The sequence below is a fragment of the Ochotona curzoniae genome, unplaced genomic scaffold (genome assembly GCF_017591425.1).
Source record: "Ochotona curzoniae isolate NIBS_2020 unplaced genomic scaffold, NIBS_Ocur_1.0 contig_64, whole genome shotgun sequence".
Lineage (NCBI taxonomy): Eukaryota > Metazoa > Chordata > Mammalia > Lagomorpha > Ochotonidae > Ochotona > Ochotona curzoniae.
The window spans coordinates 7,972,819-7,997,495 of record NW_024466502.1 but is presented as its reverse complement, the minus strand read 5'-3'; the positions used below and the strand labels follow the sequence as shown (position 1 = coordinate 7,997,495).

General features: G+C 46.3%; 1 protein-coding gene across 1 annotated transcript in view; it reads right to left on the bottom strand.

Annotated features, from left to right (window-relative positions):
• Nucleotides 1–304: 304 nt before the first annotated feature.
• The window catches only part of NALCN (sodium leak channel, non-selective), a 287,262-nt gene continuing 262,889 nt past the window's right edge, over nt 305–24,677 (bottom strand). The window contains exons 31-44 of the mRNA XM_040991012.1: nt 21,297–21,390; nt 20,683–20,789; nt 20,405–20,479; nt 18,402–18,521; nt 15,003–15,071; nt 14,019–14,167; nt 12,483–12,576; nt 9,710–9,842; nt 8,957–9,072; nt 6,928–7,085; nt 5,926–6,076; nt 4,630–4,779; nt 3,726–3,843; nt 305–1,711 (exon numbers count right to left, since the gene is read on the bottom strand). Of these exons, the coding sequence (XP_040846946.1) occupies nt 1,518–1,711; nt 3,726–3,843; nt 4,630–4,779; nt 5,926–6,076; nt 6,928–7,085; nt 8,957–9,072; nt 9,710–9,842; nt 12,483–12,576; nt 14,019–14,167; nt 15,003–15,071; nt 18,402–18,521; nt 20,405–20,479; nt 20,683–20,789; nt 21,297–21,390 (1,728 nt within the window). The 3' untranslated portion in view covers nt 305–1,517. The remainder of the gene's footprint in view (nt 1,712–3,725; nt 3,844–4,629; nt 4,780–5,925; nt 6,077–6,927; nt 7,086–8,956; nt 9,073–9,709; nt 9,843–12,482; nt 12,577–14,018; nt 14,168–15,002; nt 15,072–18,401; nt 18,522–20,404; nt 20,480–20,682; nt 20,790–21,296; nt 21,391–24,677) is intronic.

Below are 24,677 nucleotides of genomic sequence, written 5' to 3'. Positions count from 1 at the left end.
AAGTGCCAGCTGCCAAATGCCACCCTCCACACCACCACATACTCACAGAAAGAATCTAAACATGGCTGTCAGCTCAAATTCTTTTACAAATCCAATCTTTATTTATTTATATATATCTATACATATATACAAAAAGTAAACTCCAAGTGAATGGAGATAAAATCCTGCCCTCTGCATGGGCAGGAATGACCGGGGTCTGTCAGAGTTGCAGCGGATCACACAGCTGCCAGCCCACCTCGGTCCGGACACGGAAGGAGTGCCGTGTGTGATGAGGAATGGTGAGGAAAGAGGCCAACTGCCGTCTCCACGCTGGAGAGAGGCTCTGAAAGTATTTTTTTTTTTTAAGGAACCATTGATCATACAGTTAAAAGCCAAATCTAAACTACTCAACTGATCTAGCACAAAAGGTCTAAGACTTCTTTTAGTCATTTTGCTTCTCTAAATGCTCCCAGAGGATATGGACCGATGATGTGTGGGAGAACGGCGGTGGATGGTGGATAGCTAGCCTGGCAGTTCAGGGCAGGATTCTGGAGACACCGTCATTCCCCAGGGACATTTTGGGGAGCAGGGGCCTCTCTGGGCTCTACCAGGCCATGTTGTGTTGGGATCAGCTCGCGGGGTCTGTGAGAACAGCAAGATGGACACACTTGGAGGCAAAAATGAAGCCAATGACCGCTCTGAACATGCAAATTTTAAAAATGTCATAATTATACATTTTTTCTAAGGTCAGTAATTTTAACAGATTTTAAAGAAACTTTTTTTCTTTTTTCAGAATTATGTCTCTCCAGTTTCCCACTCTTGGTTTGTTTAGAATCAACTTACTCCTTGGTCTAGTATCATTTCCTGTTTCTTGCGCATATCAGTGTGTATGTGTGTGCATGTAACAGCTTTCTTAGAGGTACTAAGAACAGAAGTTAGTGTGCTCTGATTTTCAGATAATCTTGTACCTAGTTTTTAAAATAAAATATGAAGGAATAGAGTTGTAAAAATTCAGTATCTGTAGTTTGTAAAACTACTATTTTCTTTTTTAGCGTGAGCTCAATGCTGACCTTTGCAGATCAATCATAAATAATAAATTCTCCCAAGAGAAGTATTTCTAGTGGACGTGGGGAAGAGGAGGGACTAAGCTTGCAGCGCCTGTGCCACTAAGACCAGCCCCTTTGGCTTGCCGCTCTTGAGGACTGACAATAGTGTAGAAGACAACATACGAATGTAGACCTCAGTTCACCAACACAAAGTGAGGGGAGCTTCTGCATGACCTGCACCTGCCGCTGACTTGGTTTCTTTCTTACCAACAGTGCCAGCATGCAATGTCCTTGAGCACTTGACAACCATCCTACTCCCAACTGGGATAGACCAACCATTATGCCTTCCCAGGCAGGGCACAAGTCACTTAAAAAGAAATCTTGTGCCACACTGTGTCTAACTTATATCCCAGTGACAGACTGCTCACCGGACAATCAAGAAAAACACAAAATGGGTTTCAGCACGAGACCACCATCTGCTCTGATTTCTGGCTAAATGTCGAGAAGGTCATCCCCACTCTCATCGCTCTCCACGGTCAGCTGCCGGGTCCACCACTTCTTCACCTCGGAGCCACAGGACGCTGCGTCCGTCACGGGATTCATCTTACACACCACAGACTTCATGGTCGTCCTCCCTCCAAATCGTAAGTTGACTGATGACACTGAATGGCTGATTGGCTTTGGTGCTGTGAAATTAACAAAGGCATTAGGAGCAACTTGGTGCTGCTGCAACCTATTGGATTCATTTCTAAGCAATGACCATGTTCCCATCAGTGATGCCGTGGGCTCCACATCCTAGCCGGAAACGTTAACAAACACTCAGGACTTGATCATTTATTTTCATTATATATATATATATATATATATTTCTGTTTATTTGGAGAGAGAAGAAGACAGAGAGAGATGGCTGTCTGCTGAGGTCCTATCATATATGCATAATGGCCAGGACTGGCCTGTGGTTGAAGCCAGGAGCCAGGAACTTAACCCAGGTCCCCACGTCGGTTACAAGGACCCAACCACTTGAGTCATGCTCTGCTGCCCCCAGGGTACATTAGTAGCAAGCTGCAGAAGAGATGGGACTGGAAGCCAGGCACTCTGCTGTGGCATTTGGGCATTTAGCTCACTCACCTCCTCCTGCTACTGTTTTAAATTATGCATTTTGACAGCAGTACCATTAGGGGTACTGAATGCTACTGATGCCTTTCACTTTGAAACAAGTACCAAAAGTAGAAAACACTAAAAGTTACTGGCATATTAAATGGGAGTGTAGACTGCTTCACTGGACTCTTGTAGAATATGGGTTAAATGAGATGACCTAAGGAAAGTGCGTAGCACGACACCCAGTGCATTGTTGGGACCCTCTGACAATGCTTTGTCATTCTTTTCTGCATCAAACTCCATATGTCCCCAGTAGCATCCCATTTTTGACGTCGGGGTTCAGTAGGCACAAACCTTTGGGTGCACATTTCGTAATTTCCTTTCTTTTACCCATTGAAGCAAATCCCAGTGATGGCTCCTTCTTCCCCCAAATCATCTTTCCTGTCTGTCCTCAGTGCCTGAAAGCCCAGTGTGCTCCACAGCCTCAACAACAGATGGGAGCAAGGAAGGCCATTCTCACAGCCTCTGCCTTCTAGCCTGCATCCAGGTACTGTGAATGACAGTTCATATTCTCCTGCCGCCAACTCAATCCTCCCGCAGCACAGATCCCAAGTGCCACATCTGGCTGGAAGTCGTCCCTGGCCCCTAGCTGCCTACAGGATGCAGTGGAAGTTGTTCAGCTTCTCATTTAAGCATTTTCATGAACCGGCCCCACCTCTTACTCAGTCTTATATCCTGTCATTCTACACTTTTTTTTAAAAAACCAAGAGAAGCTAGGTTCCCTGTGGTCCCTGAATCAAAACAAAACAAAACACAGCACAACACAACACAACTCCTGGACAGGAAAGAGGATCTTTTCCCCAGTGGTGGTGGTAATTACAATTGACTCAACATCTTTAGCCTTGAAATGTAGACTGGACTATAGGATAAGCCCATAACAGAAAAGTTGATATCCATCTGGCCACCAGCATGGGGCTGATGTTGGGGCACAGCTAAAGGCATCATGAGGCCCCTACTCCACTCTGGGCTGGTGCTCCACAGAGGAGGCCATGTACAGAGAACCTAGAATGTCAAGAGCATTGATGGACTCCCTAATGGGATTATCTTGGCTTTTCCTCTAAGAAGAAAATTGTCTTACTCATTCAGTAAAGTGTAGAAAAGAATAGCTTTGGGAAGTTTAACTGAGAGAACACAAGTAATGCACTTTGAAGGAGGATTGGAATGCAGTTAATGCCACATAAATGCTTGTTTCTGTTGGGGTAGCAGGGAAGCTGGTGGAGATGGTGACTGGCTCAGCTGTATGATGTCCACTGAGATGAAGCAGGGGCCTGGCTTTCTGGGCAGGCTCTGCGGTACCTCCCGAATGACTGTGTGTGCCCACTCCATCTCTGACTAGACAGGCTGTGTCTGTATTGGAGATGCTCTGAATGCTCGCAGGCAGCCCGCAGCAATGCCCTGCTCATCTTCTGGACCTTGGCTATGATGTCACACTCTAACAGAGGCTGCCTTCCCAGTCATCCCAGATGGGAATGAGGGACAGAGATGCATGCTGGGTAAGAACCTTCCATGGGCCTCCAGGAGTGGGGAGATGGGTGAACCTACCTGATGGCAGGCGCCACTGCCCAAATTTCCTCTGGGGTTTCCCTGCATCCGTTGCATCCTGCCGGCTCCCTCCTCTGTCAGATAGCGTGGGGCTCAGGAGCTGCTGCTGGCTGCTGGTCTGAGAGTGGCAAACAGCAAGCAGTTAGAGCTCTCACAGGACATTCTGTTCCTCCTCTGCACTGGCCTGGACCCTCCCCACACCAAGGGGGCCGCAAGTGGGAGGAGCAGTGTGGACGCAGTGGGTCTACCCCAGGGAGAGGGGACAGGAGTCGGGATAAAGGAGAGTTCCTGGCACAGAGCAGACACAATTCTCCAGTGCCACTGTCCCTTGAGCATTGTGGGTGGCCTTTGGGACAGGGATGTTGGCTTTGCAGGAGGTGATGAAGGGTGGAGGCACTGGCTGCTTTGAACACAGTAGCCTGTCATCCACCTGGGGGGTCAGTGGCTGAGCAGCATTCAACAGTGTGCAGGGATGGGCCCCAGGGGAGGAAGCAGCTGCTGACTGGAGGAGCCGAATGGCCCATTCCCAGGCTCTTCTCACCACCTTTGTTCTTTCATGTAGCTTCATTATCCCCTCCTGGATTTTTGGTTACCCTGTCTTGGGATGTTCAACCCAGAGAGGTCTACAGCTCACATTCCCACTTCCTTGTTGGCTCCATCTGACTGATGGTTGGGACTTCATCACTGTCCATCCTCAGAGCTGACCCAAGGCAGGGTGGCCGAGCACACTTCTCCTCCCTGCCCTTGCTGACAGGGGAGCTACAGTTGATGATAGGAGGTTCCCATAGCCTGGGGAGCCAACAGGTGGAAACGGCCCCACACTGGGCCAGGGAAAGGAGAGGAGAGCAGCTCTTGCATCTCGGAGAAGGATCAGTGGGCAGAGGCTGCCTGGGGCAGCACCCACCTCGGGCTGCGTGTTCGGGTCCTGGCTGTTGGCATTGACGTCCTCGCTCGGCTGGGTCGTCTCAATGCTGGGAGGGTTGAGGAAGCGGCTCAGCTCCTGCTGTTGGCTCTCTCGCAGGCTGTGGATGATGCTACAGGACTGCTGCTGCTTCTGTGGAAACAGGACCATTGCTCTAGTTACAGGAAGGTGTGCCCTACCTCCTTTCGGCCTCTAGCTCCACCTCTCGGCTCATGTCATCTTCACCCCTCTCCAAAGACCTGCAGGATGGATGACCTCTCAAACTTTCTTGAGGAAGTTAGACACTTCCAAGGGTGAACGAGACTGCCTTCCCTGCCATTTTCATTTGTGTCACAGAGCAGGCTGATGGACACGAGCTTGTGTTTCATTGAAGGTTACTAAGGTGGGTGTGTTAATGCTTCCATCTCGTGTTGGTTTATGCTTATTAAATCCAGGCAGGTGCTTCCTGCCCTGCCACCCCTCTTCCCTGCCTGTGCTGTGAGGCGGGGCAAGCAAATGTTAGTGGCTCTCTGGGCTTGTGCATTCTGGCAGGCTGGTGTCTCGGCACCTGCTCTGCTCTCCTGCATAGATCTGCTTCCTGGAACCCTGGAGACAAGGGGACCCAGGCAGCCTCACCTCGGGAGTGCAGGGCTCCTTCCTGTTGGAGCTTTTCTCATGCAATCGTAATATGTTTCTATGGTCAATTTGTTCTGAGAAACAAGATTAAAAATATCTGCTAGACATTGTGATTTAGAGGTTACTTAGATTTTTTTTCCCCTCTGTGTGTGAAGCGTAAATCAAAAGCATCTGTAAAAGTCATTAGCAAATAGAAATAATCAGTGGGAACAATAATATGCCAACATAGGATATACTCATTCATTTATGGGCTAGAGGATCTTACGAGTTCAGGAAGCAGCAGAGCTCCCAGGAAATGTGGGCTTTTGTTAGACTAAATGACATCTTTGATAGTAGGCCGACCGTTTTAGGGGCAAGTGAAAGTGATTTGGTGCATTCTATTGCTATTCAGTGAAGATGTTTGGGATTTTGTACAGTGGAGCTCAACATATTGAGATGATAACTATTTGAAGATCAATAAGCTGATTTATGTGATATTAGAAACGGGTGGCTGCCGAGCATGTCGCAGGCCATGCTGAAGAGGGTGTGCGTGTCCTCTGAGCACTGGAAGAGGATGACACAGATGCAGTGTAAAGGGACGCGAGGCCATGGAGGGGTCTCCTCTGTTCTTCATGAAGGCCCTCTGTCCCTCTCGCTTTGGGGCCTCAGGTGGTGTGCACTTACGGCTCGGATGCGCTTCAGACACTTCTTCAGCCACATGCGGATGGTCTGCTTGGCCACCTCCTCCTCGATGGTATACTCCAGCTGCTCCCGCGCCAGGAGCTCCTCCAGCTGCAGGCTCTTCCGGATGTCCACAGAACGGTACGAAAGCATGCTGCAGGGCCAAGAGTGAGCACAGGCCTCGGTCACCTGGGATCTAGCCTTGCAGGTGTCTCAAAGTTCAGCAAGGACATCACTGTCACACAGTGCCCTCAAATATAAGGTAAGAGAGAGCAGTATTAGAGGCCAAGGCAGGTGCCTCAGAAATGGTCCTTATTTGGAAATATAATTGTTGCAGACATGATGAGGATGTGATCACCCTAGAGTGGGGGCATGGGGCTGACCCCCATTTTGACTGGAGAGATTGGGCATGTGTGTGTACACCCACAGATGTACATGGGGGGAACGTCCTGTGATGATGATGAAGGCAGAGGTTGGGTGCCAGTGGTAGGGGCCTGCAATGAGTTCTCTACATAGCCCCCAAAGGAGCCTGTGCCGCACACATCCTGATCTCAGAGTCCTGGCAAATAGGGAGGCAGTGCATTCCCGCTCTCTCTCTGGAACCCTGGCATGCTGGCACGGCTACTGAGCCCACACAGGACTAGCATAGCCTTCATCTGACCATAATGCCTGTCCAGGTGCTCAGGAAAAATCTGGAAAATGTGTGAGCCAGCAAAGGGCCAACCAACGCAGAGCAGGCTAGACATGTTCTTGCTACATCCCCCAGCTACACCCATGACCGTGGGCAGTCACTTAGCTCTTCAAGGCTACTTCCCTGCTCTGGGAAGGACAAAGTGGTTATGCCTCCAGGCCCTTGTAGTGCATCCTCTGTGGAGGTCAGCCTCCCATGGCTGGGACCCTCACTCAGAATGCATCCCTGCAGGATGGTGAGAAAGGCCACCCATGCTTTGTAGCAGTAGTGGGCCCTGGTCTTTTGGGTGGAGACCCATCTTCCTCCCCTCATACCTCAGGACATCATGGAAGGTGACATCACCGCCATTGTGCAGCCGTTCCATCTCATAGCACATGTGCTTAAATAAGAGTTTGTCCTTGTCCAGGTCCACTTCCAGCCTCCCGCGTAGCAGCCGCAGTAGGAACTTGACCCGGAACGTGGGGATTACCCCCTGTGGGCAGAGCAAGCATCCGGAGACCTGAGGATGATGCACTGGTCCTGCCCTTCTCACTGCCAGCCAAGCCACCTGGCCTGGTGGCTGGAACATAGCTGTGTGCCAAGATGGCATGATATGCACAGCTAAGCACTGCACCTCTGCAGGTGCCTCTCTGGTCCAGTGGCATCTCACAAAAGGGCTATATTTGGAGCCAAGGAGAGAGTGGCAAGCTAGAGCCAACGCTTCAGGCTTTTGCAGCCCATTCTATGGAATCAATCTTCATAGAGGGCCCAGTCAGACATTCACACACATGCCAGCCTGCCTCTTCACTGACTCCAAATACTAGACACCACTTAATATCTGTTCTAAGTTGTTCTTCCATGGAAAGCTAGCTCCTGTCCAGGGCTCCGCAGTGATCAGAACAACTGAAACCAAGAGAACCAGGCTTCCAGCTCCATGCTCCTCTGGGGTCAGAACACATCCACACCCTTAGAAATCTCACAGGCATTGCTGCCTTGCAGATCACATCACCTACCCCACCAACCCTGGCCATGTCTTTGGATAACACAGGTGACATCGACCCTTCCTGAAAGGCTGTTTAGACCTTCCCTTCGACTCTCCATGGTTGAATTCTTGTTAGCTGTTAGGTCATAAGCACCACCCGGGCACCTTCATCACCATGCCTGCTAAAGATGACTTGGACCCCAACTGTGCTCAGCCATTTTACTGTCAGTTGCAAAAAGAAGTTGCAAACTTTAAAGAAATTCGGTGTGTGTGTATGAGATAAATAGACACACAAATATACCTAAATGTTTCTGCTGGCTCACTCCCTAAATGCCCCCAGTGGCTGGGAACTCAATCTTCATCTCCCACATGGTGGCAGCGACCCAGTTATTGAACCATTTGCTTTCCAGGTGTGCATCAGGAGGCAGCTGAAATTAGAGTTGAGCCAAGACTGAAACCCAGGTACTCGGATAGGGGGTGTGGGTGTCCCAGATGCTTTTTTTAATAGCTCAGTCAAGTGATCACCCCATAACTTCTTGAAATAAGTATTAATTTGGATTTTGGAATAATTACATATGCATAATGATAGATCTTGGGAATGGGATCCAAGTCAAAGCCAGCATTTTTTTTCATGGACTCCTTATGATGCTTAGCCTCAATGTGGTTTTATTAGTGTTTTCAGTGCACCTGTGTTTTGACTGAAACTTCCACCTCACATGTGTAATCTGCCACTTGTGCCCATCATGTGGATACTCAAAACATTTCAGATTTTGAAGCGTTTCAGAAATCTTGGGGTTAGCAATGCTCTCATTGGCTGCCTCTATCATTACTATGGATACGATTGGACTGTTCATTCTTTGTCTCTGAGAGCATGGGCCCGTCTGCTCTGTCTTCAGCTCCTGAACATACCTGAGTACGTGTTAAGATGTGAAAGGAGCAGGGAGAGGAAGGAAATGTGCTGATTCTTGCTTAATTCTAACAAATTGTGGGCAAGCTTTGTGATGAAAACCGTTAAATCATAACAGAGAACGCACTCTGAGACATCACTAAATAGTATCTTTGTGTCTTTAAGCAGGATTGTTGTTGAAGTTGAGGTGGTCACCTGCTACTCTGGTGTCCCTGTAGTAGCCTCAGCCCTCCTCCTGCCCTGAGCTCCCTGGCTTCGCATCCTTGCTAACCTACAAGTTTGATGAAGAGGAAGTGTGCGGACGGAAAGGGCGAGGGGGAGACTCTGCTCTGTCCTTTCTCCTCCTCACATGTTCTACAGAATTAGCAATGACAGCTTTCTGCAACTCACCCATCATTCCAAGTTCAATTGAAGTTCATCAGAAACCACAAAACCATGTATATGTTGAGCTATGTCAACCGTGAGCCACTCTTACCTCCCTCTTATCATCCACCATATTCCATATGATTTGAAAGTGGCGAAGATCATTGTAACTTAAGAGCTGGTCCTCCTCAGTAGAGTAAAACAAGGAGAAATTCTCTACAATTATGGCTGAAAGAGAATAAAATTTCAGAAGTTAAGACAATTACGCTAACTTGTCTTTTTTTAATCAAAAGTAAAAACACCAATTATAAACGATGGATTTTGTCACCCGTATTGTAAAATGCAATGTTGGAAGTGCTTTTAGCAATGGCTTAGACGTTGGCATGTCTTGCACTTGGACTGAGCTAGCCTTCCAGCCTGTGTCGTTCCAAAACATGACAGCCACGAGCACAAACACGCATTCTGCGCAGAAGTACGGATGCCAGTTGGCCCGAACGCCTAGTGCAGGGATCCAGGGCAGTTTTGGAAGGCCCGTTTGAGTTCTAGGTGGCTCCCACAGCTGGCTGAACAACGCGCACTTCTCACAAGTGCAACGCTACACGGTGAAAGAGCCCCGCCCAATCCATGGGAAGAGCTCTCTTGAAAATCAATAATTATTTTGAATGGTATGAGTCTTAAAATTGCAATCAACTATCATTTACATGTCTTTCAAAGGTCTTCCCAGCTTCTAGACTGGAAGGCAACCATTTCTAATGCTGTGAAGTACCCACCTCAAGCTATCCAAGCTAATTATTCAAAATTGTACATAATTATCCAAGTCCCTGAGCTTAAAGAGATGAAAACACGTTGAGCGAACCTCACCTACCTACGAGCAGATTTAGCATGATGTAGGCGATGATGACATAAAAGGAGCAGAAATACATAAGCGCCCCGGCGTAGTTTCCGCAGTCTGTTGCCCAGTAAGTAAATTCATCTGGAGTGCAGAATGGAGGTTGAACCTTTGGGGAATTGGGGTGTGGGGTGATGGAGAAAGGAGATGACAGTTTGTGCCAGCTGACTCTAGTCAGTCAACATATCCTCAACCATGTACAACAGAATGTCAAAGCCACACGCACTGGGCACATGAGCTGCAGCCAAATCAAAACAGTATCTGTGTGTTTCACCTTGAGAAATCTGAGTTCACTGTCATTTTGAGAGGCATAATAAGAACAGCTTTCTTCCATCAGTTTCTTTCTGCCACTCCCACTTGACCCCAAGAGATAAGTAACTAAGTAGGATCTAAATTGCAGAAGGTAAAAGTAAACAGAACTATATCTGTAAATTGCATTGAATCCATTCAATTTATGTGAATATCACATCAGCATGAAGTGAAGGAAGTGAGGTCTCAAGAATTGTTTTTCTGACTTAAGAAGATGGACTGAATATACAAACTTCACATGAAGTTCCTAGAGCTTCTGAAGATGTTATGAAATAAAATTGGGTGTTCAAGAGCCCTGCAATTCTTTCTCTCCCCTTTATTTTTAAAAAAGATTTATAGAGGAAGTGAGAGAAACAAATCAATGCTGGCTTACTCCCCAGACGATCTTTATGTCCAGGATTGGGTCAAGTGAAAGGAGGCTCCAGCCTGCTCTTTTATGAGTCCAATAGGATGCCAACGTTGTGGTGTGACAATTCAAGCTGCCACCTTTAACACCAGCATGTAGTGCGAACATGTTAAAGCCTTGACTGATTCTTTTTTTTTTTTTTTCTGAGAGGAAGATTTTCTGTCTGCTGGTTCATTCTCCAAGTAGCCGCAATGGCAGGAGTTGAGCTGATTCAAAGTCAGGAGCTTGAAAATTCTTCCAGATCTCCCACAAGGATGCAGGGTCCCAAGGCTTTGGGCCATCCTCGACTGCTTTCCCAGGCCACAGGCAGGGAGCAGGATGGGAAGTGGGGTGACCAGGACATGTACCAGCACCCATACGGGGTGTGCAAGGTAAGGACTTTTAGCCACTTGACTACCACGCTGATCCCTGGCTGCTCCACTTCTGACCCAGCTCCCTGCTGATGTGCTTACAGAGGCAATGAAAGATGATCCAAGTGTGTGGGTCCCAGCTGTGCACGTAGGAGATCTGATGGAGTTCTTGGCTCCTGGCTTTGACCTGGCCCTTGTGGCAATTTGGGGAGTGAACCAGTGGAAAATATATTTTCTTCTCCAATTCATAAATAAATGTTTTAAAAATGTTGCCAACCCTGGCACAGTTAGACTGGCAGTTAAGGTCCTCTCCTTGCTCGTGCTAGGATCCCATGTGGGCACTGGTTTTAATCCCTGCGGCTCCACTTCCCATCCATCTCCCTGCTTGTAGCCTGTGAAGGCAATCCAGGATGGCCCAAGATTTGGGACCCGGCACCAACATGGGAGACCTGGAGGCGGATCTGGGTTCCTGGCTTCAGATTGGTGCAGTTCCAGGTATTGTGGCCACTTAGGGGGCGAATCATCGGATGGAGGATCTTTCTCTCCCTCTCTGTCTGTCTGTCTGTCTCTCTCTCTCTCTCTCTCTCTGTCTCTCCTCTCTGTATATCTGATTTTCCAAAAAAAAAAAAATCTTAAAAAAGTGTGCCAACATCTCAGAGTCCTGTCTGGTTGATGAGTTCTTTTCCTTACTACTTGTACTTTCTTTGGAAATATATTTAATTCTTCCTGTCCTAAGTTATAGTTAATTTGGCAAGTTCTGACCCCCTAATTATGCCATGAAGTCTTCTAGCTCCCACCATGTGCTAGGCTGCTGTGAGTGTTTGGGGATACAGTGGTGAGAACAGCATGGACCTGCGCCCCCACACCCTTTCTGCCAACAGTCTACAGCTGGCCAATCCAGTATGATGGCCTCAAGTCCCGTGTTGTGATTCAAATTTGTATTAATGAACATTAAGTTAAACAAAATTTGTTGAGTTCCTGCACTTTACCAGTCATGTTTCAAGTGGTCACACAGCACCTCTGGCTGGCGGCTGCTGAACTGGACAGTCCAATTACCCTCACTGCAGAAGCCTCTGCACAATATAACATCAGTGTGAAGGGGGAAAGGGGGCGAGCACACACCCACTCACGCTGATGACTCAAGACAGTGGTATTTTATGCCGCTAAGAAGAAAGAATTCTGAAAGAACACAGGACTGGCAGTCTTGGGGAAAAATAGTGGAAGCAGCAGATACGTAAACTGAGACCACAAGGTTAGCGTGGAATGAGCCTGGCGAGGACAGGACAACAAGGGAATTGTGGCTCAGTGGCCTTGCCGTGAGCTCTGAGGATATCTGGGACCTCTGAGGGTGCCACAGCTAGCACGTATCATGGGAGAAAGCAGGGGCTCAGAGAGCAGTGGCTGCCACCAAACACGTGGGGCTCCCCTGCTTGGCCAAATGGAAAAAGCGGGGAGGAAACTATATTTACCCAGTGGCATTGTAGTAATTCAAGTTAGGATAATTGAATACTTTACCCCGAGTCTTAGGCTGTTATACAATTTTAGGGGCTAACAGGCCAGAATATACATTTTGCATACAAAGTCTTGATGCTAAATAAGGGTGACGATGCCAATCCCACATTGCCAGAGTTCCAGGAGGAACCGAATGGAGGTGTTGTGCTGCCAGCGATGGACAGATTCTTACCATACAGTCGTGCATAATCTTGTTCCAGTCTTCGCCTGTGACGATTCGGAACAGCACGGTGATAGCTTTGCCAGCCGAGGAAAAGTTTGCATGCCTGATTTAAGAGAAACAACGAACAGGGTGTGAATATGGAATAGTTGAGTTTGTCATGAAGGCTTGAGATTTCGCTGTATCAACACCAGTGTGTCTGCAAGGCCTTTGGTTGGTAAGTGACTGCTTCCAAGGCCCACAGCCTCTCACTTATCATTGGGAGTCTCCTGCAAGGGTTGCTGATGGAATAAATCGACTCTCAAACACTGCGTGTTGCTGTTGACTTTGACTGATTGAGTACCTGATCTGGCAACTGAAAATGACTCCTCCCTTCACTTGGGCTGTGTTGTACACGTGCTGTATGGTGTGACAAGTAATTACTTCAGACTTTAGATATACGTGCTCAGGCCAGAATTTAAAAAAAAATAAACTGTAAGAGACTATAAAGAAGACCAACTTTAAAAAATGCTTGCCATAGATAACTACATTTCTGGAGGTTCCAACCTCTTAAAAACCAGTAAATAAATGAATAAATAATAACCTTCTCAAAACCATTTCATCTAAGAAATAACACACTTTTTTTTCTAAAGATTTAACTATTTTACTTGAAAGTGAGAGTTTCAGAGAGAGTGAGAATCTTCTACCTGCTGGTTCATTCACCAAAGAGCTCCAACTGATAGAGCTGGGCCACTTCTAAGCAAGGAACCAGGAGTCTCCTCCAAGTCTCCCTTGTGGGTGTAGGACCCCCTACACACCACTGCTTTCCCAGGCCATCAGCAGGGAGCTGGATAGGAAGTGGAGCATCCAGGTCTAGAACCAGCATCTGTATGGGATGCTGATGCCATAGGTGGAGTACGAGCATTCAACACCACCATGGCAGCCCCCAAACAGTATAATAGTTGGTGCAATGCAGACACCGAAAGTACTGCATCCAGAAGGAGCTGTGTGCCTGAATGTTGGGGAATTATAGATTCTTTGCTTTATTTGTGAATTTTCTAAGGATTTGACAGTAAACAGGTAATTGGGAATGGGTCATTTATACTTTGTCTATTTAAATTCACAGCCAGTTGCTTTCCTCCATCCTGTACAGCCGGAGTTTTAAGTTTTTTAAAAAAATTTGTGATTGGGGCCTGGCGGCGTGGTCTAGTGGCTGAAGTTCTCGCCTTGTACGCCCCGAGATCCCATAGGGGGGCCGGTTCTAATCGAGGCAGCTCCACTTCCCATCCAGCTCCCTGCTTGTGGCCTGGGAAAGCAGTTGAGGATGGCCCAAAGCCTTGGGACCCTGCACCCTCGTGGGAGACCCGGAAGAAGTTCCTGGATCCTGGCTTCGGCCGTTGCACTCACTTGGGGAGTGAATTATCGGATGGAAGATCTTCCTCTCTGTCTCTCCTCCTCTCTGTATATCTGACTTTCCAATAAATAAATAAATCTTTTTTAAAAAATTGTGATTTTATGACTAAAAAAGTTACATGTGACAAGCGACTGGAGAGCTGAGCGTGCCCTGACCTGTTGATGTTCTCTCCGTATTTCACGGTCCCGAAGAGCACGACCCCCGCGAAGGCGTAGCACAGCAGCAGCAGGAACATGCCCACGATGATGAAGAAGCTCTTGTACATGCTGACCACCACCGTCAGCAGCAGCATCTTGAGCGTGACCTGGGGGGCGCGTGGGGGAACGCTCAGGGCGTCACGCCAGGAAGACCCGGCAGTGCATTGCTGCCTACCCGGGGAGTCTCAGATGTGCGATCTGCAAGTTGGTTCTACTGGGTGTGAAGTCCAGAACCATGAGCACTGAGAAATTCTGTTCGCCTCCGCAGCCACACTGGTAGAGGGACACCCCGAGAGTCTTAGCTCTGTTTGTTCTCCTAGTCCCCAGTTTGTGTCAGAATGGCTGCATACGTGCTCCCTATAGCAGGTAGGTTCAAGTTTCTGAACAGAGATTTTCACATAGCTACACAGCAGCATGATCCTAAGTAACCACCTGTGATTAAATATGTTGCCCTTATGGCTGCGTTAGGAGGTTTATATAACAATGTCAGTAATGACAAAGGAAACAGTACTGTTTTAACAAAAACATAGGTGGATGGGATACATGGACAGTTACCCCAAATGTTTAAAAAATCCAGAATCATGAAGTTCTAGTTGACCACGAAGAATTGTTTGGTAGTAACATTACTTTTAAAAATAAAGATAACGGAAGTAAACATTCACTTATGATGGCCATTTTTTTCTTTGCCTTTATGTATGTTTTCCTTCACGGATGACTGGGTTTACTCAGCAAATAGGAGGAAAAGTTACACGACGGGAAAGCCACCATCTGCTGTTGGCTCCTGTTGCATTGCGCTATTTAACTTTTGGTAGCCCTAAGGATGTCAAGGAAGTTGCCAAGCACAGCCCTGAGCACCCAGCGGCCAGCTCAGGCCAAGCCAGCAGGGAGCTGGGATCCTTGGGGCGGTGTAAGCTTGGGCAGGGTTTTTCCCAGCATACTCACGTGCTTCCCACAGATGGAGAAGAACCGGAACACTATCACGCAGGCGCCCATCATGTAGGTGTAGGCGTTCTGAAAGTCGAGCAGAAGACGACAGCTCGTCAAGGGCACAGATCTTGCTGCGTTTCCACTTTTCCTCTCAAGGCTTCCGTGAAGCCTACTGGATAATGAGCTTAATAAAATGTAACCTTCTTAGAGAATTTTTATCTAAAAAAAAGGTGCTGAAAAGGTCACTGCCAAATCTCATGAATAAATAATTAGGTGCAAAAAAAATCAAATCGCAGATGAAACTTCAAGTTCTGCTTTGCTCAGCTGAAGTCTGGATTTTGAAAGTTATTTTACATAAAACGATAACCAGCTCCTTTGAGAATGTGGTGTGAAAAAACTGGGTACCACCACCACAGTGGGAAGTGGAGGGGGATGGAAGACAAAGGCAGAGGAACAGTATTGGATGAAAAAGAGGACCAAAGTCTAGATCGTTCTCCGGTCATTCTGGGCAGCTCTTAGTCTAGGGCACAGTCCCAGATGGATCCGCCGGAAGGGGGTCCAGCAGGATCCCTGGGGAGCCCCAAAGTGGGGATGTGTGTACACAGCATTTTGGCTGGGGGCCAGGAGCTGCACCTTTCTTCTTAATTGTCCATTGCACAATGGGGTAGAGATGGAGGACCAGGACCCATACTGGCACTTCTCAGAGAACGGTGCATGCAAGGCAGCATAGTCAGGGTAGCCTTGCAGGGTTGTAATTTCCTCCCTGCAGATACCTGGGCTCAGGAAGTCTCCACCTTTCAGCTTGCACTGAGTTAACTTCCAGCTAAAACACTGTCAAGAGGAAGTGGAGACAGGGGCCTGGCTGCCTCTTCTTTGCACCTTTGTTCAAGACCTTCTGTTGTCATGTTCTGGAAGTAATGGCAGCCAGCAGCTTTTGGGAAAATGACCTGAACTCTTGACCTGGACTGTGAGATCCTGAGAAGTTTGACAGCTTCTTGGCCTCCTACACCTGTGCTATGCTGCTCTCACTCCTGCACAACACACACCATCTCGCCTTCCAGCTCAGGCCTGAAATGTTCTCTTCTCAGCCGACACATGAAACCCAACCACAGCTCCCCCACGACGCCTTCCTTGACCTCTTGTGAAGTCTTGGTCACTGTTTGCTGCCTCCTTCATCTCTTCCTACACTTCGGCCACAGTTCTGATTGATTTGTGGATTTCAATCTAGCATCGTGGGCTACAGCAAATTCAGGAGATCAGAGGCTGTCTTTGCCTGGCTTATTACATCCAGTGCAGTCCTAGCATGGTACCTGGCACACTTGTTGTTTGAGAAAACAAAGGAGGGTGTCTGGCAGCTCCTTTGATCCTTGAGCAGCCCCTGATACTGAAGGTGGACCTGGTTTAAGGTTAACACTCAGTAGGTTCCCAAGCAAAGCAAGTGACTCAATGAGTAAATGAGTTTTATGTGTTCTGGACAATTCTCAGGATGTCTCCGCCATTAAAGAGATCAGGTAGATGGACAGACAGGAACAAGGGAAAATTGGCACTACTACTTCAGGCTGAAATAAAAAAGATGAACAAAGACCAAGATATGCTAGTCCTGCGTTATCCAGTTTTACTTTCCCTGGTGTTAGTTATTGTTAATTATTGTCTGAACGTATTAACTGAAAAATTACATCAATAATTCATAGTTCCTTTTAAAAAATCTTACTATATAGTACATTGCAATATTTTATTATTAGCTATTGCACTTAACTCTGTGCCTGATAAGTAAATGGTATTCTATTTGATAGGTATGTGTGTAAGACAAGAACATGCAGGACACAGAAACCTCCGTGGTTTCAGGCATCTGGAACATCTTGGAACATTCACCCTACAGACAAAAGGAGTGACTAGATTTAGAACACATATAATCCTCAATTTAAGATTGTTTGATTTAGGATACTTTTTTAATTTTAAACTGGTGAGAAAGTGATTATGCATTTAGGAGCCGTAGGACTTTCAGTTCCGGATTTGATTGCGTCCAGGGCTCCCAGTGTGTATTCTGGTCCTTTCTGTGGTGCTGGCCAGCACGAGGGGACTGCAGTTCCCAGGCAGCTCAGCCCTGTGATCACAAGCAGGGAACAGACTGCGCTGCTGAGCTTGGTTGTTGAACAAGTTAGCTGTGCTCAACGCATGGTTGAGCACGTGAGAGTTTCAACTTAGGATGAGCACATTAGGAGCTGATCCTATTGTGAGTCAAGAGGAATCTGTACTGCTCCCTCTAATATAAGCTATTTTATACTTTGGGGAAGCTAACAATAGACCTCATGGAATAAGTGCATTATGAATTCATGTCTCTAGTTTATAACAGGGAGCAAGGAATTTTCACAAAGAGCCTAGTCCAGGTTGAGAAAACAGTGGAGCCAAGGCTCAGATCTGACTATCTAGTGCCACTCTATAGAGTACTGGAACCAGCAGCCTAACCCTAGCCTGATCCCTAACCCCAACCCCAACCCCAACCCTAAGTTATGTACTTGGTGTGTGGTCAATCTGAATGGAAACGTGCAGTAAGTAGAAAACACTTACTCAAAGACTTTGTTTTGAGCGGAAGGGTGCAGCCTATCTCACTGGTAAATGTTAAACATTGTTTACAAGTCAGGATGGTGTTTTGTACATATGAATACATAGAATGTATTCTATATACAGATTCTGTATTTATTTATTTATATTCTAAATACAGAATACATAGAATATAAAGTCACTGCCTCTTGTTTTATAACTTCTAAGGGGCTCCTGGAAATATATAAGTGACATCTGTGGCCACATCTCATTTTCTGTGGACAGTGCAGCTTTAGATTACAGAAAAGTACAGCCATAGTTCTACAGACTGAATAGAGTGTGATGCCATTTTTGACACAGTAGTGAGAATTCAGGACTAGACCTGGGAGATGATGTGCCTTCGAGAAACAGCAGCTGGATATCTACTAGAGAAAAAGGAAGTAGAAGGAGCTGAGAATCCCACCCTAAAATAGCCACTAGAAGGAAGCTGAGGGGCCGTTACCCTTCAGCTCAAAGCACAGGCCCTGCAGCATCAGGTCTCAGCTTGTTACAGGAACGCAGTTCATCTGTTACAGTGTTCCCCTCTTACTTTGGTAAGATGACAGGCGAACCTTGAACTGTTAACGTCCTCCTTCTGCCTTGCACATTCTAGGACCTGAGGAGTGAGGCTTGGCCTGTGTGAAGTTGTGTGTGTGTTGGTGCGTACATGTGTGTTCACATATGTGTGCATGCAAGAAGACAGTTGCCATCCAGGATGGACCTGAGCAAGGATTCTCTGCCATGCTGGAGAGCAGGCTGCCATGGAAGGCTGGGGACAAGAAGCTAGAAATGATCATGATGACGTGACCAATGGAAGTTCCACCATCCACTTACCAGAAGGGCAAAGTGCAGTACCACCCACACCACGCCCAGGGACGTCACTAACAGATCATAGCGGTTTCTTCTGCTCTGCCAGAAGCCAGCGGGCGACATGGCTATGATCTTCATTGTGACCTGGATAAGTAATAGAAAGGGGATAAGAGTTCAGTACATGCTTAAACCTACTAACGTGAGACATACATTTTTTCTAGTGATTTACTCAAGTGGCAGAGAGGGAAGGTGGGGGGAGAGAGAGAGAGAGAGATTGATTACTCCCATTTTCTTGTGAACTCTTTAAATGTTCAGAAGAGTAGGGACTAGGCCAGGGGCTGATTTAGGAGTCAGAAATGCATCCCAGGTCTCCCCTGTGACCTGCAGGTACCCAAGGCCATAAACCATCACCTCTGCCTCCCAGGTTTTGCACTGGCAGAAAGCTGGAGTCAAGAGCCAGCAGGTAGGAACCCTGGTGATCTGATGTGGGATTCGGGCCTCTAACCGCACTTTAAGTGCTAGGCCAAATATGTATCCAATATTGTCTTCATATAAAGCATGTAGTAAACAAAGAAAAAGTTTATTGCCAAGATATTTGCATCTATTTTTAGAGCATGGTAGGTGACTTCTCCACATCTATTTCTTCTTCTTTTATGACTGGTTCTAACAACAGGACATTTTTCTTCCTCAAGTAAAAAAAAAAAACAAACATAGATTTGGGAAAACATTAATCATTATAGAGTGACATAAGAATCCGTTTGTCCACCTGGAGACTGCATAATCTGGGAGTCAGTGTGGCCTAGTAGGAAGATAGTGGGCACCTCCCTCAGGGTTACCGCCCTCACTGGACAGCATGAAAACCAGGATAGGGGCAGGGGTGGCTAGACAGAAAGGCACCTGCCAGTAGGTGTATGGGCTGGATAATAGGTTGGTTGGGTTGAACTAGGCTTCAATGTCCATTGACATGTGCGAGAGCTAAATGGGATGTGGGACAGACTGGACAAGCCTGTGGTACATACTGGCAAGCATGGGAACCAGGGTAGGGGGCAGAACTGGTAGGGGTTTTGGGGAGTCGCCCCAACTAGGCTGCAGTTCCAACTGGTTTGCATGAAGACCGAGTATGAAATGGATAGGATCGAGCTGGACTACAACACCCATTGGTTCACGAGGAAGACGGGGCTGGAAACCGAATGGACCCAGCAATTGCAACGACCAGCATGTGCATAAGCTGATTGGTGTGACGAACAGTGTTGGAGTCTGTACTAGCAAACTCACGCAATAATCAGATCTGGGATCATCTCAGATGAAGCTTCTTTGGATATCTCTCCAACTGAACTGCTGATCTTGGAACCCCAACCATTAAGAGACTCAGCCAGTGGACTCTGAGTAGGTTTCATTGCGGTTGGGATGGTGAGATTGGCAGCAATCCGGAACTGATGAACTATCAAAACTGTTTGAGCAGGACCCTTGGAGAGCGCCTCATGTTGGGGATCAGGGATGGGTGGGAGGTTGGGTGGGGCTTTTCCCTTTGTTACTCCCCTAACCCCAGATACAGGGGAAAATGATTATATTAGTGTGGAAACAATGATATTACCCACTTTCACCCTGTAGCCCTTGACCCTTTGTACCCTAATCAACTAAGATTATTAAAATTAAAAAAAATTAAAAAATTAAAAAAAGAGAGAGACTCCGTTTGTATTTAGTAAGATCACCCTGGAGAGCGACTTTCCATAGGCCACATATTAAGTGAGCCCGGTGGGCCAACCTGCTTTGCCACCCTTTGTAATTTGAATCCCGGAATTACAATGGTGTGTGCAATCTGCTCCAGACAGGCCTATACAACAACCGACGGCTCTTCAGTAAGAGAACCCGGAACAGCAAGTGAGATTTCTGTTCCATGAAGCCAACCACCCAAACAGGGAAATACCCCGGGAGCATGCTTCCCCCAACCCACCTCAAAACAGACCCCAGACCTGAAACCTAAGTGCCATCGAAGGGGACGTCGATGCTCTGACTCAGTACTGTACCTCTAGAACAAAGATGAAGGTGAAAACCACGGACATGGTGGCCAGAGGGACGGTCACGGGGTCCTCCACATCCCACTGTAACAGAGACAGTGCACACGTCTGCCCCGTCCGACCCGCCCGCCAGCCCTGCCCCCTCCCACACATCTTCATAAAAGTGGAGTCCTAGGTGTTTTGTATTAGGAAATACAAACTGCAAATGGATGTGGCAGCTTGCAGTATTCACGGATGTCCCAATAAATGCCAAATCCCCTCCTAGAGATGTGGGTGAAATGAAGTACCTTGACAGAGAGCAGCACCGACTGGGCCAGAACTAGTAATGCAATTGTCCTCTTAAAAAACGGATGCTGGGTTATGTCATACATTTTAGCTCTAAAGCCATCATTATCTGGAAAAAAAAGGTTCAAGCAAGGGCATTTTAGACACGGTTCACATTGACTCTCATGTCTTTCATTTGCTTTAATGCTCATCTTAAAACCCATTATAGCTTTTCCCCTACAGTTCAATCTATTGTGGAGTGTTTTGCAGGAACAACGGGCTCTGAATATTTAAAATGACAGTGCATGACGCCAGCCACATTGGAAGGAGGGTTTCGTTCAATTTCTGTCAGCCTAATACATTTCACTTATATTTTCAAAAGGCAAGCACCAATGTATTTTTTACTTAAGAATTTATTTTTCCATTAAGGCCTATTCGAAGAGCAGTGAAGCACAGCCTTTGGGTGGCTGATTTTAATAGCCTTCTGGAGAGCTCATGAGTTTGGAGCCTGTTTCTGTATTAACTTATGCAAACCTCCACATGGCCTCACAATTATTATTTAGATTTAAATCTGAGGCTCCTGGGGAATCATGAACACTAGTGCCCAACATGAATAAAATCAGAGCATCTTTGATACCCGGGCGAGGTGGGAGATGAAGGGGCTGCGCGATCTTCAATCTGCTCTTGAGGTCTTCCCATCGTCTCTGATCCACAGTCAGCAAAGCCGTCCCCTGGACAAACAGAGCAGAGCAGGTGCAGATGCAGGAAAAGGATGTAGCAGAGAGGGTGGTGCTATGAACAGGACCCGTGCGGGGGTCGCTTACAAGAAAGGTCTTCTTCAAATACCATGAAGGCTACGGAAACACAGTGGGAATTTGCAATGCCCCATCTTAAGGGAACTCACTAAGCAAGTGGTAACGAAGTGTTTCAGGAAGGAGTCGGTAGCCTTCTGGCTGTGTCCTGAAGGAAGCATGACAATCTGTGTGATTGCCTTTGGGAAAGGGGAGGCCAGTCATCAGTGCTTTAGTGTCACGTCATTGCAGCAAAATTAGAACTGGTTGATGCCTTTTCCAGTTCACCTTGTCACCTTTAAAATACTTAATATATACAATCATAGAACTATTTTTAATAGGTGTGAGTCTTAGGATTTTTCCACTTCAGGACATCAGTACTGTGATAACGGGGTAAGTGGGATGGGAACTGTCTGTATGACACTACTTGATTAAAATGCACCTAAGTCATATTGCCCTACGTTGGGTTTTACTTTATCATAAAGGCAGAAGTATAATTCAAGAAACTGGAAAACAAAATTCACCCTCACATCTACTCTGAGTTAAGGGCTGTTCTTAAGAGGGCATCCCCTTGCCGGCCTCCTAATCTTTACACTTAGGAATGGACAAATCTAGCAGAATGGATTGACTTTGAATTTGTATGATATGTATAAATGGCATCCATGATGTGTTCACTGATGCAGTTCATCTTTACTGAGTGATGTTTTTCATGCACCCAGATGACTGGATCTAATCTGGTAACTGCTCACAGAGAAGTCCTCTGTAGAAATGTATCAGAAGTCCTTAATTTCAGCTTCGTGACTTGGCCTGGTACAAGAGACTGTCTACTGGTGAGCATCTCTGAGTGTCTCTCCATCGGAAGGCTCTGGGGGAAGGGCTGCGGGGTCCTCGGCATCTAAGCAACTTTACATTTACCAGATAGTGCCACCTGCCAGCCAAGGGGAAGGAGCCAAAAAACTCTCCCAGCAAAAAAACAAGCCTATTTCCTTTTATCCTTGCCAATATCATACTTTAATTTGGACTTTCTCAATTTTACATGTGAAATTTTTAAATGATTTTTCTCTAAGTAATTTATGGTTTTGTGAATTTTTTTGACTTAAAAATTAGAATACTGTCTGAGTATTTTCAGACAATGAGGTTTGATTTCTTTTGATTATAACAAGGGACCATGGCCTGCACGCCATCACTCGTGGGCAGTGTTGCTGGATGACATCTAGGAGAGAACATTTTGCACTTGAAAACGACACATGTTCCCAAATAACTGGGTTCGGTGTTATTTTTTATGCTCATAAGATAACCATTTTATTGGATCAGATTTTACATATTCTTTTTTATTGTGTGTCTTATGAACTTGTTAGAGAAATATCTTAGTACTTTTCACTATGATTTTGGATTTTGTAGGTGAATTTTACAACTTGGTTAACTCTTGCTTCAAACATTTTAAGTTGCAGATGCTCCATCTTTCTGTTCATGGGCTTCTGAATTATAGCTTTCATTCCTAACAATAACATGTTTTAAATTAGTTGCTTCTGATATTATGTTGGCAAGCTACTTTTTTTCACTAAGAAACAAAGGCCTACTCTTTGGCTGCCACAAACATTAATGCTATGCCTTTGTCAAATACAATATTTCAGAAATTGAACTCTAGAAGGATTCAAAATAATAACAAACATGGATGTCTTATCAATATATGATGCTTTCTTCAAGTTTCAAATTAAGCATATTACTTTAATGCATGGTCTTATCATGGGGCCACCAAGAAAACAACAACAATATTAATAATTAATAATAATAATAAATTGCTGATACTCATTTGCAACTTTGTAAAAAGGCTTCTTTTTTCTGAGACAGACCTATGTTGGACAACTCTGAATCCTGCAAGCTTTTCTCCTCCTACAGCTTTTCTCATTCCCCACATCTATCTCTATTTTCAATGAGAAGTAAATTTTCACCTCTTGGTTACGGGTATTAACACACCTGCTCCCAGAGGACAGAACTCTGTGTGCCCAGTGTAGTTTAGCATGGTACATCCGAAACGCCAAGACCAGTGTCTTCTACGTAGCAGGTAGAATAGCCTTTTGAGTGGCTGCAGAATAAACGAACAGACTCTTGCCTAACAGCTCATGTAAAAGTCTGCAGGAAAGGGCCTGGCATGGTAGCCTGGTGGCTAAATCCCTGCCTTGCATGTACCAGGATCTCATATGGACATAGGTTCGCATTCGTGCTGTTCTACTTCCCTTCCAGCTCCTTACTTGTGGCCTTGGAACGCAGTAGAGGATGACCTAAAGCCTTGGGACACTGCACCCCCATGGGAGACCCTGAAGAAGCTCCTGGCTTTGGATTGGCTCAGCTCTAGCCATTGAGGCCACTTGGAGAGTGAACCAGTGTATGGAAGATCTTTCTCTCTGTTTCTCCTTCTCTCTGTAAATCTGACTTTCTGATAAAAATAAGTTTGCAGGAAAGAACAAATTTTTTCTAAAAGGTTAATTCAATTTAGAATGTCTGTGTCCAACTAATTAATTGAGCATGTGGTGTCTGGAAGAAGAATTCTCACAATGCTTTTTGTCCCTACACCCATTTGAGCTGACCAACTTGGCACTGCTAACAACCCCTTGCTTGCTGTCTCCTGCAGAAGAGACAGTAATGGAAGTGGACCTCACTGGTGTTCTGCACATTTTAAGTCTAAGTTCTGTGTTCAAGCTCCTTGTGTACTTGTTTTCAAGTATTAAACATTTCGTGTTGCTACATTCATGCTGCTGAGCTGTAAGCAGCCACGGGTCTCAAACCTCCTGACATGGGCACACGTTCATGCTGTGGATGAGTTCTGAACAAGTGGTACCTAAGCACACTGGTTCACTGGCTCTCTCATTTCTGCTCACATTCCAGAATCGCCGCTGGCTTCCCCATAAGGCACAGGTCAAGGGCATGTAGAAAGATCCACTTTCCCCTTTCTGCCTGGTGTTACACTGAACACACTGTGGGATGTCCAAAAAAAAAGAAAAGAAACAAAACCAAACCTCACATACAGTCTAGGTGACATGATCACTACGGATCTTTTTAACTTTAGGCATCCCTATGTCTGTAGGCTGGAGTAGTCTTGGAGCCTAAATTGTGTGTGGGCTGTTAAACTGTACCCTCTGAAAGCCGCAGTGAAATGCTACACTAAGGCATAATCAAAGGACCCACTGACTGAGCTCATGCTCCCACACACACTGAGCCTGTGCATA